Source organism: Haliotis asinina, chromosome 1 (genome assembly GCF_037392515.1).
Source record: "Haliotis asinina isolate JCU_RB_2024 chromosome 1, JCU_Hal_asi_v2, whole genome shotgun sequence".
Taxonomy (NCBI): domain Eukaryota; kingdom Metazoa; phylum Mollusca; class Gastropoda; order Lepetellida; family Haliotidae; genus Haliotis; species Haliotis asinina.
This window is the reverse complement of record NC_090280.1, coordinates 60199631-60218054: the sequence shown is the minus strand read 5'-3', so window position 1 is coordinate 60218054 and position 18424 is coordinate 60199631. Positions and strand designations below refer to the sequence as shown.

The following is an 18424-nucleotide window of genomic DNA, read 5'->3' as shown; positions in this document are numbered from 1 at the left end:
CATAAGTGGAGTACACACAATATAACTTCAAGACTTTAACTAGTGCAGTAATACAATCTTACCTTAAAAACAGAGAGAAGGCTGCTGAGTCCCTTGAGTCTTTATTTGTAGCAGAGTGAAGTGTCTGCTACTGGACTCAGTATATATAGGGACTCAGGCCTTCTGTGAAAGTATGAAGTTACCTAATACTGTAGCTGTAATCCAACATCTGGTGTATTAATTGCAATTATGTCTATTTCATGCAGTGCACTGACCACTTAAAATCATTCATATCACTACGCAACGGACATAAGCCATTTACAATGACGTTGCACCCGGCCATGCACAGCATGCTATGGCCTGAGGCATAACCATAGCGTAGCGACCGCTTGACTGAGTTGCATAATTCAAACTTACTTATGTGTGACGGCCAGTCACGTGGTCCACAAGTCTGAATGTTTTCTGATAGTTGAATAAAATATTGATGTAAATACGCAAGTTATTATTGAAATATGATCACCATAATTATGGTCTAATTACGGTGATTTTAAGACTATGACATCTTTAACTGTCATATAGGACAAATTGTATGGATACCAACTTCTTTATTGCGTGATAGCGACGTTTCGGTGCAGATTCTTGTACCGTTGTCAAGCATGAATGATGCATAAAATCCAGAACTTGTATATATATATATATATATATACTAATACAAACAATGGGATAACATAGTATACAAAGAAAACACAATTGATAACTGGAGCAACATAATGCCATAATTGGGGAAACAGAAAGCTGGAGAAGCCAGTAGTAGACAAAGGATAGTGAATGGAAGCCAGACATGTACAAATAAAGAGGGGTTACAATGAAGGAGGATGAGATGTTTATACAACAGATTGGGCTTGGTAGAGGAGTGCATCATAAGCAGATGGAATGAAGTATCTTTGGCCACGGTTGATGGTGGGCTTGTGGCGTTTGATGTGAATGGTTTCGGTGAGTTTGCGTTTGGTGAAGTCCGTTTGGTTGTTGGCTAGGATTGTGATGTCAGACCACTCTATTTGATGATTAGGGTTTTCTTTGATGTGGTCCGAGATGGCTGATTTGCTGTCCGAGTTGGTAACAGAGGTGCGATGTTCTTTGACTCAGGTTTTGATGGGTCGTGATGTTTCACCAATGTAGCTTTGACCACAATCACAGTTAATTTTATCAGAGACCATATAATAGATTATATGGTCTCTGATTTTATATATAACACATTTGGGAATGTTGCTGTTGACAGTGGGTTGTTTTTTCCGTTGGCATTGAGGAGGTTGTTGAGGCTAGGGGATGCTGAGAAGGTTGTGTCAATGTTAGCTTGTTGTTTCAAGAGCCGGCTGATCTGATGCGATGTTTTACCAACGTAGGGAATAGATATCTTGATTGGGGCTGATGCTGGTTTAGGTCTTTTGGTAGGGGTTGACAGTGTGGCACTGTATAGACAGTTGTTAAGTACACAGCAAATGTTTATATGTATTTCTAATGTAACAATGATCATCTGCCCTTAAGTGCTTTCAGGCAATTAGAATTGCATGCAATACAGGAATTACTTCTCCCTTGCTGTAACCCATTTTGGTGGTATACACCTACACGTGTTATTTGTCATCATTCAATTGATGGTCAGTTAATGAATATATTTCTGGTATAATTATTCGTCACTTCGGTTACCTGACAAAGGTTTTGGTATTTCTTGTTTCTGGAATAAATACTCAACATCATAAGGTCTGATGTGGCAAATGTATTACATGCCATGTAATATGAGCATGGAAGTGCAGCAAAAGGAATTACCAGCTGTGTTACAAAAACAAACATTGATCAAAGGTTTTAACTGATGATATGTAACTCTCTCGAAATGTCACTCTGAAAAGTTTTTGGAACAATCACACAGGCACCTCTCAAAACACATTTGCCAACAACACTCAACTCATTCTGTATCTTGTGAAACACTTTCAATTCATCAGGCACAGATAAACCACTGGGCCATCACGAACAACATATTCATGCACTCTGGATAAGAATTTGCTTTTTGACCCTTATTTTTCCCTTTCCTCTGCTGTAATAGTAGATGGTTCTATCTCTTCCAACATAAACACCTTCCACATGAGATCGACCCAATGCATCAGCACTATTTGGATCACAATGCTCATAGATCATAGTACAGTCATAGTATTGTCATTAGGTTGTAGCAAAATACACCAGCATTGAATACATGATGGGATACCTAATAAAGAAAAGGTTTGTTTTGACTGTTTGGTCTGTAACTACGTCAAAACTGTGCCCATACACATATTTGTGAAATTTCATCAGACCGGAAGTGACTGAGTGAGTTTATTTCTCTACCACACTCAGCAATATTCCAGCTATATGGTGGTGGTCTGTAAATAATCAAGTATGGACCAGGTAATCCAGTGATCAACAGCATGAGCATCGATCTGCACAATTTGGAACCTATGTCAAACCACCAGAGACACTGAGGCCTTCCCAATCCTATTGTGAATAAGTTTTCTAGGAGCGTGTTAGTGTGTGACAGACACACCCAATAGGTCACTCTGTTCCTTCTGAAAGTCTGTGTGCTAGCATCACTCTGTCTTCATTCTTGAGGAAAGCACTTCTCTCACTTTTCCCCATCATCTTTCTTTAACAGACAATACAGTGGATCAGTGTGTGAGGCATATTGTGATTGAATCAATGATAACAGTTCAAAATTTCCAGATATGCATGCTCTTCACTAACTGCTCTTGGCTCAGGAGCATTTTGGATGGCTTCAACTTTCCTTTGTACTGGATGTAGTCCATTCTTATGCAGTTTATGCCCCAGATGCTCAACTTCTTCAGCCATAAACACACATTTCCAACATCTCAACTTCAAACCTGCATCAGAAAGTCTGTATAATTTAATTTCATCCAAAATCAGTACATTGTTGGGATCAGCTATGCCCCAGTTGTTGATGGCATTTAAGCATTCATCTGAACCGTCAATCCCTTGAAGTAAGGTTTTGATGACCCGCTGGAATTTTGCAGGTGCCAGTGATGCACCAAATGACAGCTGAAACAAACCATGGATGTTGATAACTACATATTTTCTGGAGTCTTTATCTGAAACAAGCATGTCAAGTTTAGTAAACTTTTCACCTCCAGCTAACTTGCTATACAGGCCTTCTAGGGAAGGTATGGGATACACTGTTAACAGCTAAACTGAATGCACTGCAAATTCTCACTTTGCCATCAGGATTCATGATCAGCACTATGGAACAGGCCCATTTATAGAGTTTCACTGGTTCGATAATCCCTTGCTTCTGCAGTCTCTCCACCTCATCTCCTGACTTCTGTTGCATAAGATATGGTACTGGCCTGGGTCTGTAAAACCTAGGTGTGCATAAGGTACTGACCTGGGTTTGTAATACTTAAGGTGTGCATAAGGTACTGACCTGGGTTTGTAATACTTAAGGTGTGGAATTGGGACCAACATAACTCTTGGCGTAGAAACCTTCCGGTTAACCCAATTTCTTCTGAAAAAAAATTAACATCAACACATTATTCAAAGTAATGGTATGCACTGAATTAATTGGATGCAAAGTACTCTTTCAAGACATTCAAATCCAGGTTCACTTGACTCTACCAACTTTTGACCCATTATCCTTTGCCACAAAAACTGTGAAAATAGTGACATGATGTTGTACTTAAACTTTAAATGGGAAATAATATCCAAGTTGCTTGCATTTTTCACACTGCTACCAGTGTCAAGTTCAAATATAACAGGAATACTGTTGATTTCTAAAGTTACCTCAAAAGGTGGCTGTGTATCACTATTTCCAGAAACAGAGGCTATGGTTGTCAAGTGAAATACTGAATCTGCAAACAAATCCTCAGCAGCAGAAACCAAGAGCAATCTTGAGTGTTTAGCTGTTGGATGCACAGGTTTACCCCTATCTGGGTTAAGCCCTTCTGATTTGGATGACTCCCAACTCATGCACTGAATATGGCCATGTTTATTACATTTATCTCCATGTTCATTCTTGTAAAAGCATGATTCAGGCAAGTTAGAGTCCTTAACACAAAGAAAACAAGGTTGCTGAGTACTCTGTTTGGATCTCACAACTGGCATACTACCCTGGTTACCTTGTCTGGCATTTCTTCCATGTAAAAAATGAACTGGATCATGGTTATTTTCATGCTGAATGTCTTGCAGAATTCTATCAACTCTTTCCATTGCTGTGGTAGTTTTTAATACATCCTCGAAAGTTAATGTAACTTCGGCTATCAATTTCCAATGCCACAAACTATTCTGTCGCATAGCATGACATTCAGCTGTAATATTGCAACCATCAAGTAGCTGTCATAGAGCTACCACATAGCTTGTTACACTCCCCTTCATCTTGAACGTGAATGAAACATAAATCTTTGCACAATTTATGATGGTCTTGGAGCATAACGGTCTTTTAACATGTTTGTCAATTCGTCATATAACCATCTAATGGCAAATCAGGCTGAAATATATAGCTCGTATCAATTAATATGTTTTCTCTCCGCATGAAGACAACAATGCACATCTTCAGTGGACACTAACGAATGTCCTAGAATTTCGCACCATTCGCATCATGTGCATTTAGTAGAGTCAAATTCAGGCATATACTTGTATATGCTCAGCAGCACAGCAGAACACTCACATCCTCATCGCCACTATATGCCATGATCAGAGACAAAAAAAACACAGCTTGCTGGGACGACAGTTTACTGGTTACTCGCATCTCTATGTCAATGTTACACCTCATCGAATATTCCACACAACTAGTAATTATAATGGTCTTATCAGGACAACTTTAACTGTATGTCATATTTCCATTCATTACAGATGCTTCTCTAGGTATGAAGGCAGGGGATTGTGATTATTGACCACATACCCACAATGTGAACTATGTACAACTTTTTCCACTGTTTTGGGTCCATGTACACCTTCTCTTTGGAACACACTGTCATCGGTGAAGCAACTACAGATTTCGGAGATGCATATCATTTGCACAGATCACATTTCCGATATGGATCTTCAAGCAAACTTTGAAACTTATCTGGACTACATTCACATCTACCTCAGTCACACCTGAGTGTCAATAATGTCCAGATGAAGTTTCATTTAATACAATTTTCTTCCCTAATACTTCAGCTGAATCATTTTCAAGATCAAGATCCACCCTAGCTTCCTTAATCATGTTAATGAAATTCATTGTCTAAAGAAAGGGAACATCTGGCATCACCACATGTGTATTCATCCTGACATCACCACCTGCTATAGATACGGGTACTGTATAAGAGCCCACTGATTTCAGTTTCTCACCTCCACCAAACTTGAAAACCTTATACCCTGGCTGTGAATTCACTTGTTTCATCTGTTCTTCATCCAGTGTCATAAGGTATGTGTCCATCCATTCCTGCCCACAGAGTTCAAGCAAGCAGAATCCAGGATTATGGCAATTTGTGATTCTTTACTTTCTGTTCTCATACTGTCTTTCAAACCTATCTCATACTGTATACAACACAATGTTTTCAAGTTCAGACTCCTGTACATCTTCTACCATCATTGCCATCTTTTCAACATTATGTTGACAGTCACGAACTAAATATCGATAGGAACTGCACACCAAACTTCTAGGTGTGCAACCTACTCTTCCGGTCGTATTCATGTCCCTTTGACCCTTTCCCCTTCACGTAAAGCTCACATTGTTTCCACCTTAATTATATCCACAACTGATCTGAAATCCTTGAGGACCACCCCATCCTCTTCCAGAATTGAAATAATTTGGTCTTCTACCTGCAAGTGCTGTGCAAACCTCATCACCTGAATCAGCTGTGAGTCCTCATGTGTCTCTGCAGATTTCTTGCTTGTGTAAATTTTTTCCCACATTCAACACATTCATAAGGCTTGATTCCACTGTGAATCCTCATGTGTGCTTGAAGAACGTTCAAATATGTAAATTTTCTTTCACATACAACACATTCATAAGGCTTGATTCCACTGTGAATTCTCGCATGTACATGCAGAGCACTTGAATACATAAATTTTTTCTCACATATAACACACTCATAAGGCTTGATTCCATTGTGAATGCTCATGTGTTCCTGTAGACTTTTTGAATGTTTATATTTTTTCCCACAATCTACACATTCATAAGGTTTGATTCCACTGTGAATTCTCAAGTGTGTCTGCAGTCCTTTCAAGTCCTTAAATGTTTTCTCACACACAGTGCATTGATGTGGCTTGATCACACTGTGAATCTTCATGTGTGCCTGCAGATTACCCGAAAGTGAAAACTTTTTCCCACACTCAACACACTCATAAGGCTTGATTCCACTGTGAATCTTCCTGTGTTGCCGCAGAGCACTTGAATATGTAAATTTCTTCTCACATACAACACATTCATAAGGCTTGATTCCACTGTGAATCCTCATATGTTCCTGAAGACTTACTGAATACTTAAATGTTTTCCCACATTCAACACATTCATAAGGCTTGATTCCACTGTGAACCCTCATGTGTTGCTGCAGTTGATTTGACTGTGCAAATGTTTTGCCACATTCACCACATTCATAAGGCTTGATTCCACTATGAATCCTCATGTGTCGCTGCAGATGAGCCAATAATGTAAATGTTTTCTCACACACAATGCACTGATGAGGTTTGATCCCACTGTGAATCCTCATGTGTTTCTGAAGATTACCCAAACTTGTAAATTTTTTGCCACATTCAATACATTCATGAGGCTTGATTCCACTGTGAATCCTCATGTGTACCTGCAGAGTACATGACTGTGTAAATTTTTTCCCACATACCACACATTCATAAGGCTTGATTCCACTGTGAATCCTCATGTGGTTCTGAAGGTCATTTGGTTGTGAAAATGTTTTCTCACACACAATGCATTGATGAGGTTTGATTCCACTGTGAATCCTCATGTGTACATGCAGACTACTCGAACATGTAAATTTTTTCCCACATACCACACATTCATAAGGCTTGATTCCACTGTGAATCCTCATGTGTTTTTGAAGGTCATTTGGTTGTGAAAATGTTTTCTCACACACAATGCATTGATGAGGTTTGATTCCACTGTGAATCCTCATGTGTCTCTGAAGATTATTGTGTGTAAATTTTTTCCCACATTCAACACATTCATAAGGCTTGATTCCACTGTGAATCCTCATGTGTGTCTGCAGATTACCTCTTGTTGTAAATTTTTTCCCACATTCATCACATTCATAAGACTTGAGTCCACTGTGAATCCTCATGTGTCTCTGCAGATTACCTCTTGTTGTAAATTTTTTCCCACATTCATCACATTCATAAGGCTTAATTTCACTGTGAATCCTCATGTGTGTCTGCAGGTTACCCAACTGTGTAAATGTTTTCTCACACACAATGCACTTATGCGGCTTAACACCACTGTGAATCTTCATGTGATTCTTCAGGCTACCTGAATGTGTAAATGTTTTATCACACACAACACACATATGAGGCTTCATTCTACTGTGAATTTTCATGTGTTTCTGAAGATTGCCCAAATGTGTTCAGAACATGTGCCTTTTCAAGTCACCTGATTTAGAAAAATGTCTCCGAGCTCTCATAACATGTCTATGAGACTGCTTGGTTGGACAACTATATTTTTTATGTTCTCCAAACCGTCAGTTACAGGGTTCCAATAAAGGGTTCTTTCACAAGATCATCCATTTCCATGGTTCCAGTAGCAGGTTCTTTCACGAGATTACCTGTTTCAAGGGTCCATTATAGGTTCTCCCTTGAGATCATTTATATTTCCAAGGTGTCAATAATACTTTCTTGACATCTCATGTTTCCAGCACACCCCTTCAACAGATTTCATATTTAAGTGACAGAACAAACTTTCTGTGGATTGCTTCAACGTCCATCATTAACACAAGAAGACAATGGTGTTTACTGAAAACATAAGAAACACTGTCACACTCTTATGGGGTAGGGGCCACACACAATATGATGGAATGATATGTAGCATGACAACAAACCTGATCCTATAAAAATGTGTTCTCACACAACACACTAAATACAACATAGGAGAGTGCTTTACAATATTCAGTGTGGACAATGACAATGACCAGTGTTTGCCCTGACTCAGAACTTCAGATTCTCTGTGATTACTGCAATGATTGGTTTTATGACAGAGGATGTTTTCTCTTTAACTGCTCACTGCAGATTAAATACCTGACTTGTTATTTTTTTTTCCTTTTTTGGTCAGTGTTTAACAATCACATTTACTGTCTTGAGGAAAGCTCTCAACTGAAGTTGCCACCCCAAAACACGTCCATGACTCCCTCTCATCACACCAGAGGGTCACAGTGACTTCTAAATTTTTTATGCCTCAGGCAAACACTTCAAAGAGGGGGCATATATTTATCCTCTCTGCAGCCTCACAGTGAATTGAGTTCAGTTGATTAATATCCATAATTTTACCAATTTCACATATTTAAGGGATATGACTAGTTCATCATCCTATCAAAACAAAAGCTAAAGTGACGTCTTGCAAAGCGGCGTGCAGCCAAAAGATATACTCCATTGTGCAAAAGCAATGAATAATAAATGGATTATTATTCCACTTAGCCCCAGTAGTATTGTCATTTGTAAGGATATACAAAAATGTTGCGCTATGAAATTCTCTCATTTCATTCCAGACATGTACCACTAAGCACACGTACCACCAGTTTAAGTACTGGTACACATTCATTGCACAAAACATCAACCTTCCTTTCTGGATTAGATCACTACCCCTCAGGTAGGAATGCATTACACTGAACACCTACCTACCATCTTGGATTAGATCACTACCACTCATGTGGGGATGCATAACACTGAACACCTAGCTACCATAATGCATTAGATGCCCACCCCTCAGGTAGGAATACATCACACTGAGCACCTACCCACCATATTGGATTAGATGCCTACCCCTCAGGTAGGAATACATCACACTGAGCACCTACCCACCATATTGGATTAGATGCCTACCCCTCAGGTAGGAATACATCACACTGAGCACCTACCCACCATATTGGATTAGATGCCTACCCCTCAGGTAGGAATGCATAACACAAACACCCATCCACCATATTGTATTAGATGCCTAAACCTCACGTAGGAATGCATTACACTGAACACTGATACACCACTATATGGAATAGTCCTAACATTATCATAAGTATACTACAACTGCAAGGTATCATCACTGTTTTTCCACCTTTTCAAGATAAACACCACTGCAATAAACAATGATTTTTGATTACACGATGCCATTTAGAAAGTGGTCAAATGCAACATATGTCATATTTGGGATTTCACTTTCTTAGTAAAGTACATGATTTTTGACTTATCTAAATTTACTTCCATGCCCTTTACATATGTACAAATGTTTTCATACACGTTTTTGATTACGTGAAAATAATTACCTGTGGAAAAACAGATCATAGGTACTGACAAACTGTTTCAAACGCTGACATATTGAAACAATTCATAATTGGAATTTGTTTCAGAAAAAAGAAATTTAAATGAACAAAACTGGCTATCATTGTGAATGTTGACGGATGCTGATATAAGCTGATGGGAATTTGGAAATGTCGGCGTGTGGATGAACTTATGAAATTGGACTTTTTGAGTAGTTGTTTGCACTTTGGTAAAGTATCTTTTATCAGGGAAAATGTCAAGAAATAAAGGTGAAAAGTGACATGTCGCAAGCTAGTTATATGTTGTCAGTATCCTCTGTATAGCATCTGTCAAGTCCACAAAAAAGGAGATTGAAATTCAGACCGGTTCAAAGTTAAGTGATTGAGTATTGGCATTATGGGTATGTTAACAAAAACAAACAAACAAACTAAACAAACACTGGAACACCTCAGGGCTGTGTCATCTTGCCCATGCTTTTGAATCTTTCTACCAATGATTGTGTAAACCGTAACCCTGAGTGTCTGACAGTCATATCTGCAGATGATGCATGCGGCTTTTGTCGTTCTTATTAAAGGGACACAAGCCCAAAACAGAAACAACGTAATGGATTTTGTACACTGGAGTGGCAACAACTACCTGCAATTATATGGTACCAAACTCATAGTGGATATTAGACACCAAAACACTGACACTGTGCTTGTTGAATTTGTAAAGCAGCAAAAATATCTGGCACTATTACTGGGGTCCAAACACTGATTGTACTTGCAAGAAATGACAGCAAAGATTGTATTTTATGTGTAGACTGAGATGATCATTTAACATAAGCAATAAAGTGATGCTCTCCTTTAATCATTTTGTTGAAATTATTTGAACTTTTTTCAGTTCAAAAGCGTCAAAAGCAAATCCATCTTAACAAAATCATTTTCATTTCAAAGAAAATCTCTAAGATGTTTGTTTTGGATTTATCTTCTCTTTTTAATTCTTGTGATCTTAACTTCACTGACAGAATTTTATCTCATCCAGGCCATGTTATATTTCCTGAATACCATCTTCATTCCTCCAATACCAAATGCCCTGTTTCAAAACAAAAAGAGTTCAAAATTCTTTTATTCCCACAAGTATTTGTCTTATAAATGACTGTTAACTTTGTCTGTCTACTGTGCTGTTTAGGGTTTTATTAACCTATATGTCATTTTTTTTATTATGCAACCATGTGGTCACTTTCAGATGTAAAATTACTTCCCCTTGGGGTAATAAAGTATTGTCACTGTCATAAAATGCACACTTAGTTTGACTGAAAGATTACGTCATATGTTAACAACATAGCCAGGATGGTTTTCATTCAATTCTCATCATTCATGTCATATTATGTAGGGCTGGACGGGTAGGAAAAAATGGAACTGAGTACCTGCATGGTCTAACCCAAAGTACCTGGAAATGTAAGGAATACAGTGCTGTCAACTTTCTGAATAGTCAATCACAACCTGACAGATATTATTAAAGAAAATGAAAAAGGATAGCAGTAAGACACTGAAATTGGTCATAGGCTATTTGACTTACACCTATTAGGTCATTTAATTTACACCTGTTAGGTTATTCAATTTACACCTGTTGGGTCATTTAATTTACACCTGTTAGGCTATTTAATCTACACGCTAGGTTATTTAATTTACACCTAGGCCTGTTAACTAATATAAAGAGTTACACCATTACATTCCTCATTAAAACACAGAACTGTCAGTTCCTGTTGTTACTGTGACTTGACTACTCATTGAGAAAAATTAGTCATTAGTAATAACCTCCACTTACCCAACAATACCAAATATGTACATGTGTGAATGGAAAAAAAACATGTTTTTATTCAACTTGTAGACAGCCACTGATATTCTAAATGAACCTATAATGTTTCACATGTAGACTTTACGTAAATTTACATGGAATAAAATTTGACTATACTCACTGACTGGAGAATTCTATTGTATACACAATATAGCAGGCAATCTGTAACGTAACTGAGTTCAGCAACACAGCAAAATACTTCGCTCACATCAGAGAAGACTGATCATTTTGCTCTGTTACGCAACTCATTTGTATTACATTTTGCCTATTACACACTATAGAATACAGACTAATACAGAGACGTGATTAAAAATAATTAATACACATTAACTGTATATGAAATATTTATAGTGATTTAATGTTCATACTTCCAGATAATTATTAAATACAGCATTGAAATCCTTTTGTTTGAATGATGGGATAAGAAAATTATCTAAATGCTACATTTTCATGCTTCAATGAAAAAACCTGTTATTTCAATATAATTTTAAATTTGTATCAAAGTCAACATTCGAATCTTCACTGGAATAACAGTATGCTGATTATCATTTGTTAAACTATAACAGGTACTGTAAACTGAATTTTGTCATATGTGAGTTTGGTGAGATGCACTTCTATTTTGAATAATGTTCCTTCTTATTGTAATAATAATCAGTCAAGCATTGTACTTGCAGATATGAATGTGCTTTTTCAATAAAAGTTCTTTTTTCTGTTAATTCATTAGTTTGAATTGATATTGCCAACACATAGTATCATTCAATTGCAATCTCTTTAACAGTGAATGTATTCTGCTTTAACAATTAGCAAAGTCTGTGTTTCATGAGATTGAAATAACATAGAAAGTACAGACAAAATTCAATGTAATCTTAAACCTTTAAGGAAATAACTTGACAAGCAATGAACACAGTTTATGTTTTACATTGTGTTTTAGTGCAAGATGTTTGTACACTGAAGTTGTACTGCTTCCTCAATACATAGCATGGTACCACAGAGTCAGCATTTGGTTGTCTTGCCATTTGCATCAAGGTCAAATGAGCCCAAACACTCAACTCAGTCTGCGTGTCCTCCATTTTGTTCTTGGTTAGAGTCATATGCCCTTGTCATTACAGAGTTCTCTACCTTCACAGGTACTCAATTCCTTGAAATAGGACTCGATTCCAGCTGTACCTGACATGGATTTAAAAATGCAAGTATCCGTCATTACAGCATTCTCTGCCTTCACGGGCACTCAGTTCCTTGAAATAGGACTCGATTAGAGCTGTACCCAACACAGATTTGAGAATGCGAGTATCCATCCCCGCCCTAATTTCAGGTCAATACACAAATGGTAATGTGACATCCCCTTGACATGTCTGGGTCTAGTCTTCCGATGGCATCCATATTTGTAACATGTACAATGTAAAATACTTGCAGTGATTTTAACTCTCATAGCCTATCACTTTTGTGATGTGTGAATTAGGGCTGGGATGGGTGGGAAAAAATGGAATCGAGTATCCACATGTACTTACCCAAATCGGAATTGAGTACCTGAATATGTTGGGAATACACGGCTTCAGTTAACTTTCTGATTATTCAGTGTTGGTCATGCTTGAACAGGTTATAATAGAAAATGGCAATAAGACATTGAAACATTGCTCTTAGGCTATATGATCTACATCTGTTAATAACTAATAGAAAGATTAATGCAATTACTTGTATTGCTACTTAAACACAAGACATTTGTTAAAACACATAACTTTTCATTCCCTATGTTACTGTGACTCAACTACTCACTGCTCATGCGTAGATAAATGAACATTGTTATTAGTAACATATGTCATATTTGGGATTTCACTTTCTTAGTAAAGTACAAATTCTAGTACTTTTTTTTTTTTCGGTTGAGTCCCATCCGGGATTCGAACCCGCACCCTCAGAGTCAGGCACCTAATCGCCAGCACACAAAGTCAGCAGCCTAGCCCGCTCAGCCACCGCGACGTCCCACAAGTCGCGGTGGCTGAGCGGGCTAGGCGGCTGACTTTGTGTGCTGGCGATTAGGTGCCTGACTCTGAGGGTGCGGGTTCGAATCCCGGATGGGACTCAACCGAAAAAAAAGTACTAGAATTTGTACTTTACTAAGAAAGTGAAATTCCAAATATGACATATGTTGCATTTGACCACTTTCTAAATGGCATCGTGTAATCATTGTTATTAGTAACCTACATAAACCAGACAATACCAAAATGTGTGTAGCATCAATAATGAAATAAATAAGTTGAAAAGAAAGTAACTTGTACTGACTAATTTTCCACTTGCCCTGATTTTATGATACAATGAGTGATGTTAATGTTTACTGGACTATTTATTGAAGATTGATAATTTCACTCTCTACAAGTGGAAAAGAAGCAAAAAAAGTACACAGGTTGTGTTTCTTCCAATATTATACAAATAACAAACTCTTTCGAATCTGATGAAATGGAAAATGTATGTTGAAGCATGCTGCAATACACGTTTTATCAGCAAAATGACATTGTAACAATAAACAGCAACGCAGTGATGACCATTGCAGATGGCTCTTACCATGCTGGAAGATCAGGGCCATTCCATGCAGCGGTAGGTAGGCCTATATGCTAGCTGCACAAAGTCATCTTGTCACCGGGGATTAGCTCAAGCGATGACCCAATGATGTGACTGCTGATAACGTCACCGTCAACATCTAGATGCGTAGGTGAATAACCCGCAGATAGCAATCCTCTTGTGGTAATGTGACTCTGGGAAGTCCACTTCTGGGTCAATCACATGTCAAGTTTGCCAAACTGAAATGGTTTAAATTAAACAGCCAAATTACAGTTTGCCTTGTGCAATCCAATGTCCTTGCAAAATGGTTGTTGGAAGCACCCATTTGTGACCTGTTCTAATAACACTGACATCAACTTTGGCACAACTAAAGATAAGTATCATTGTTGAAAGTTATGTAAGACATTTCTGGTAAATATACCCTTCTAAGTGTATACTGTGGTAAGTTAGCTATTACACTAATGGTAATATATTGTTTTGACGGTGTTATAGGGATAATAATACAATGCCTGAAATAGTAGTGTTATGTTTAAACATTCCACTGTAGTTCTCCAAGAATAAAGAACCATGTCAAGTTTCTTTAAAACAAAGTGAGTGAGTGAGTGAGTTTAGTTTTACCTCGCACTTAGCAATATTCCAGCTATATGGCGACGGTCTGTAAATAATCGAGTCTGGACCAGACAATCCAGTGATCAACAACATGAGCATCGATCTGCGCAATGGGGAACCGATGACATGTGTCAACCAAGCCAGCGAGTCTGACCACTCGATCCCGTTAGTCGCCTCTTACGACAAGCATAGTCACCTTTTATGGCAAGCATGGGTTGCTGAAGGCCTATTCTACCTCGGGACCTTCACGGGTCTTAAAACAAAGAGTGTACCAAAGAAACCATAAATTCATCTTGGTTTTCAGATGCTGGAAGTGCCTTTTACATAAATACTTTAAAGATGTTTGAATTCTTATTTCCATATACAAAACAATGAAAAATCCACAAAATATGCAACTGATAAATACACTTTCACAAATCCCATCCTATACCATTTTTATGACTACATAGTATTATGGGTCAGAGAAATTAGTACCCTTGAAAATGGTTGAAAAAGAAAAAAATAAGATTATGTCTCTAAATTGTAGGGGCTTAAATAATCCTTTTAAAAGAAATAAGGTGTTTCGCTTCTTGCGAAGAAAAAAGCCAACATTTATTGTCTACATGATGTGCATTTTACTAAAGATCAAGAACAAATCATTAGGCAACAATGGGGCTACAATCAGTGCTATATGACATCATTCAAAAGTGATGCAAGAGGAACAGCTGTTTTATTTAATAATAACTTTAAATTCAAAGTTGAAGTTGTGGTTGTCGATAATGTTTCAGGAAATTATTCTCCCTTCGAGAGAATATTTACCAGGCGTCAGCCTAATCCAGTTAAACAAGTTCAACTTGACTATTTTTTCATTTCTCATAATCTGCTACAAAATGTTACTAGCTGTGATATATGCCCAAGTATTGATTCAGACCATTCACTTTTTTCACTAACGTTATCCCTATCTGAAACACAAAGATTTTGGAAGAAGGATTTTGGAAATTCAATAACTCTTTATTACAAGATCCAAAGTATGTACAGTTAGTCAAAGAAACTATCATACTTTAAACAAATATAAATCTAAAACTGATGACCAAAATACAAAATACCAAACTAATGATCAATTACTATGTGAAATGATTCTTATGGAGATTAGAGGCCTAACAATTTATTGTACATTAACAAAGAAAAAAAAGGATAATATGAGAATCATTGATCTAGAAACACTGTTGCATTATTTCGAGATAGAACATGGGTAGAACAGGGAGAAAAACCAAGTAGATATTTTGGAATTTGGAATCTAGAAATTTTTAAAACAAATCCATGTCAGAAATTTTCAAAAATAATGGAACAACCATTAGAGGTCAAGAAGAAATACTAAGCGAAACAGAAACCTTTTACAAAAAACTTTATAAAAATGAAAACTGCACACAAATTAATCTTGATTCTCTGTTAAATAAGTATGACATACCAAAACTAAATGAAGAAAATGCCGCAACTTTAGAGGGTGAATTGACATATGTAGAAACCTTAGAGGCATTGAAAAACATGGAAAACAACAAAAGTCCTGGACCAGATGGTTTTACAGCAGAATTTTACAAATTCTTTCGGTTAGACCTAAATATATTCTTGATAAATTCCTTAAACTATGCATATCAAATGAAAATCTATCAATTACTCAGAAACAAGAATTAATCACATGCCTACCAAAAGGAAACAAAACAAAACAATTTTAAAAAATTGGAGGCCAATTTCTCTCTTAAACACATCCTATAAAATTGCTTCAGCGGTTATAGTCAACAGAATGGGAAAGATACTTCCACTAATAATAAATGAGGATCAAAAGGGCTTTGTACCAGGAAGATATATTGGTGAGGTCACAAGGTTAATTTACGATTCAATGGAGTACACAGAATCCTATCAAATACCAGGACTATTAGTTCTGATTGATTTTGAAAAGGTTTTTGATTCAGTTGCCAGAAATTTTATCCTAAATGTATTGAAATTCTTTAACTTCAGACCAAGTTTTCAGAGGTGGATTAGAACCAGAAAAGGATTAGAACTTTTTTTAATAATATGAAATCAAGTGTACTTGTGAATGGATTTGCCAGCACCTTTTTCCCCTATAGCACCTTTTTTCCAGGGGCTGTTGTCAAGGAGATCCTGTATCAGCATATATCTTTATCTCATGTGCAGAAATTCTGGCTATACTTATTAGAAAAAATATCTCTGTAAAAATACCTCACCAGGAATTTACAGACAGTAAACCTTTTGATTCCTGTTATTTTACCTATTCACTTCCACTCTTGCCTTCTGAATTCAAACTTCATATGGCCTTTTTCTCATAGGCTGTAAGATCTTTTCCTCTAGGTACCATGACACTTTCATCAGACATCATGCCACGTCATACTAAGGACTTCAGAGTTGCAACCCCAGGCCCCCCTAAGTAATTGAACCCTTTTGTTGACAAAATGTAACAGGTGTTAAGTCAAATTTGTACTACCTAAAATTTGACACAGTATAACTATTGCCAAGATGAAATAATCTTTCACAGTGGCCATTATGTAAACTTTGTGCTGTTGTTGTTGGGTCTGATGCCTTTGAGGTGGCCCTCGCTAGTTGGCATGTCCGCAGACCTATCCCTCCCTGGGATGGGGATGGGATGACATGGGTTATGAGTGTAAGCTTGGTACGCTACACGTTGGCGTATACCTTCGTGGGAATACGGCCTTTGGCTAACTGAACTACATTTACTTGCATTTTCTTACGTGTGATCGCCACCATTATGTTCGACCTCTGGGCTTCAGGGTGAAAGGAAGGTAGATCTAGAACCTTACACGACCTGATTTTCTTTTGCGAGCGTGGCTGTTGCTATTTTTAGAAAAGACTGGGTTTTATGCCCCTGTCCTCTACGAGCTGGTCCCCTGGCGGCTACCTCATCATAGCAAAGGCAGGTGTAGCGCTATCGCAGAGTGTTCAGAGGACCAGGCTGTTAGTTCAACAGACCCTGGGCCAGTCTGTTTTTATCGTGACCTTATACGTTGCCACACCACAGGGGTTGCATTAGAGATCACTTGATCGTCACCAAATCAACACCATGATGTTAATTTTTAACTATGCGCAATGTAGATTTAAAATTCAAAGTGCGTGCGTGCATATTGTTATTGAATCTTTCAATGTTCTTGTTTTAGGTTACTTCGAGGAACAGTCGGGCTCTACACCACGGGAATCTTTACACAATAGATCTATATACCATTTTAAAAAAGTAGGTGATATTCCATTTTGCGAGCATACTAGAAGCCAGTGGTTATACATATGAGAAAGGGTAAGATGTATCTATACAGGTGAAACATTTCCAAAGGAATTAAACGAATTGTCACATTTTCCCTTAATTTCTCTTCAACATCCGTTTCCTCCTTGGCTTCATCATTTGCATTTTATCAATCTTGTAAATCCAATATCCTCTACGTTTTTGAATGATATGTTTAAGGCTGTTTTGAACAGAACTAACATAACATCACTGAGTACGCGTGTGAACGTGATGTGTAAAGAAAGCCTAGATATTTACAGCTTTGGTCAAACCCACAAATGCAGTTTTGCCACCGATAAACCTAGACACCAGATCCAGTCTGTGATCTGTACCTACAGGATCCGAACCCACAATTATAAGACCTAGGGACCGCAACTCATTGGTCAACGCTCTGCCTGCCATAAAATATAATCACGACGACCACAAAATACGGTAAAGAAATAACGTTAGATTTCAAAATAATGCCTGAAGCCACTTACCTGCTATTTTCAGTAGATAGTAATACAGACACTTACTGCAAGTAAAGTCCGCATTGGCTTGGGTAGAGTAGAATACAGTGATTTTATGTACTCTGGAGTAAGTGATGTCCAGATACCATGAACGTGATCTATCAGATCCTTCTTGGTTTTTGTTTCAAGTAACTGTCTTTGTAGCCTGAATTTC

The 18424-nt window shown here is 37.6% G+C and overlaps 1 protein-coding gene across 1 annotated transcript; it reads right to left on the bottom strand.

The window, feature by feature from the left end:
* Nucleotides 1–4729: 4729 nt before the first annotated feature.
* Nucleotides 4730–17412, bottom strand: LOC137295398 (zinc finger protein 160-like). Its single transcript, XM_067826741.1, has 3 exons — nucleotides 17210–17412; nucleotides 13870–14105; nucleotides 4730–7959 (listed from the first exon to the last, which is right to left on the bottom strand). The coding sequence occupies exon 3, from the start codon at nucleotides 7545–7547 to the stop codon at nucleotides 5853–5855; it is 1695 nt and encodes a 564-aa protein (XP_067682842.1). The 5' UTR covers nucleotides 7548–7959; nucleotides 13870–14105; nucleotides 17210–17412; the 3' UTR covers nucleotides 4730–5852.
* Between the last annotated feature and the right edge of the window lie 1012 nt (nucleotides 17413–18424).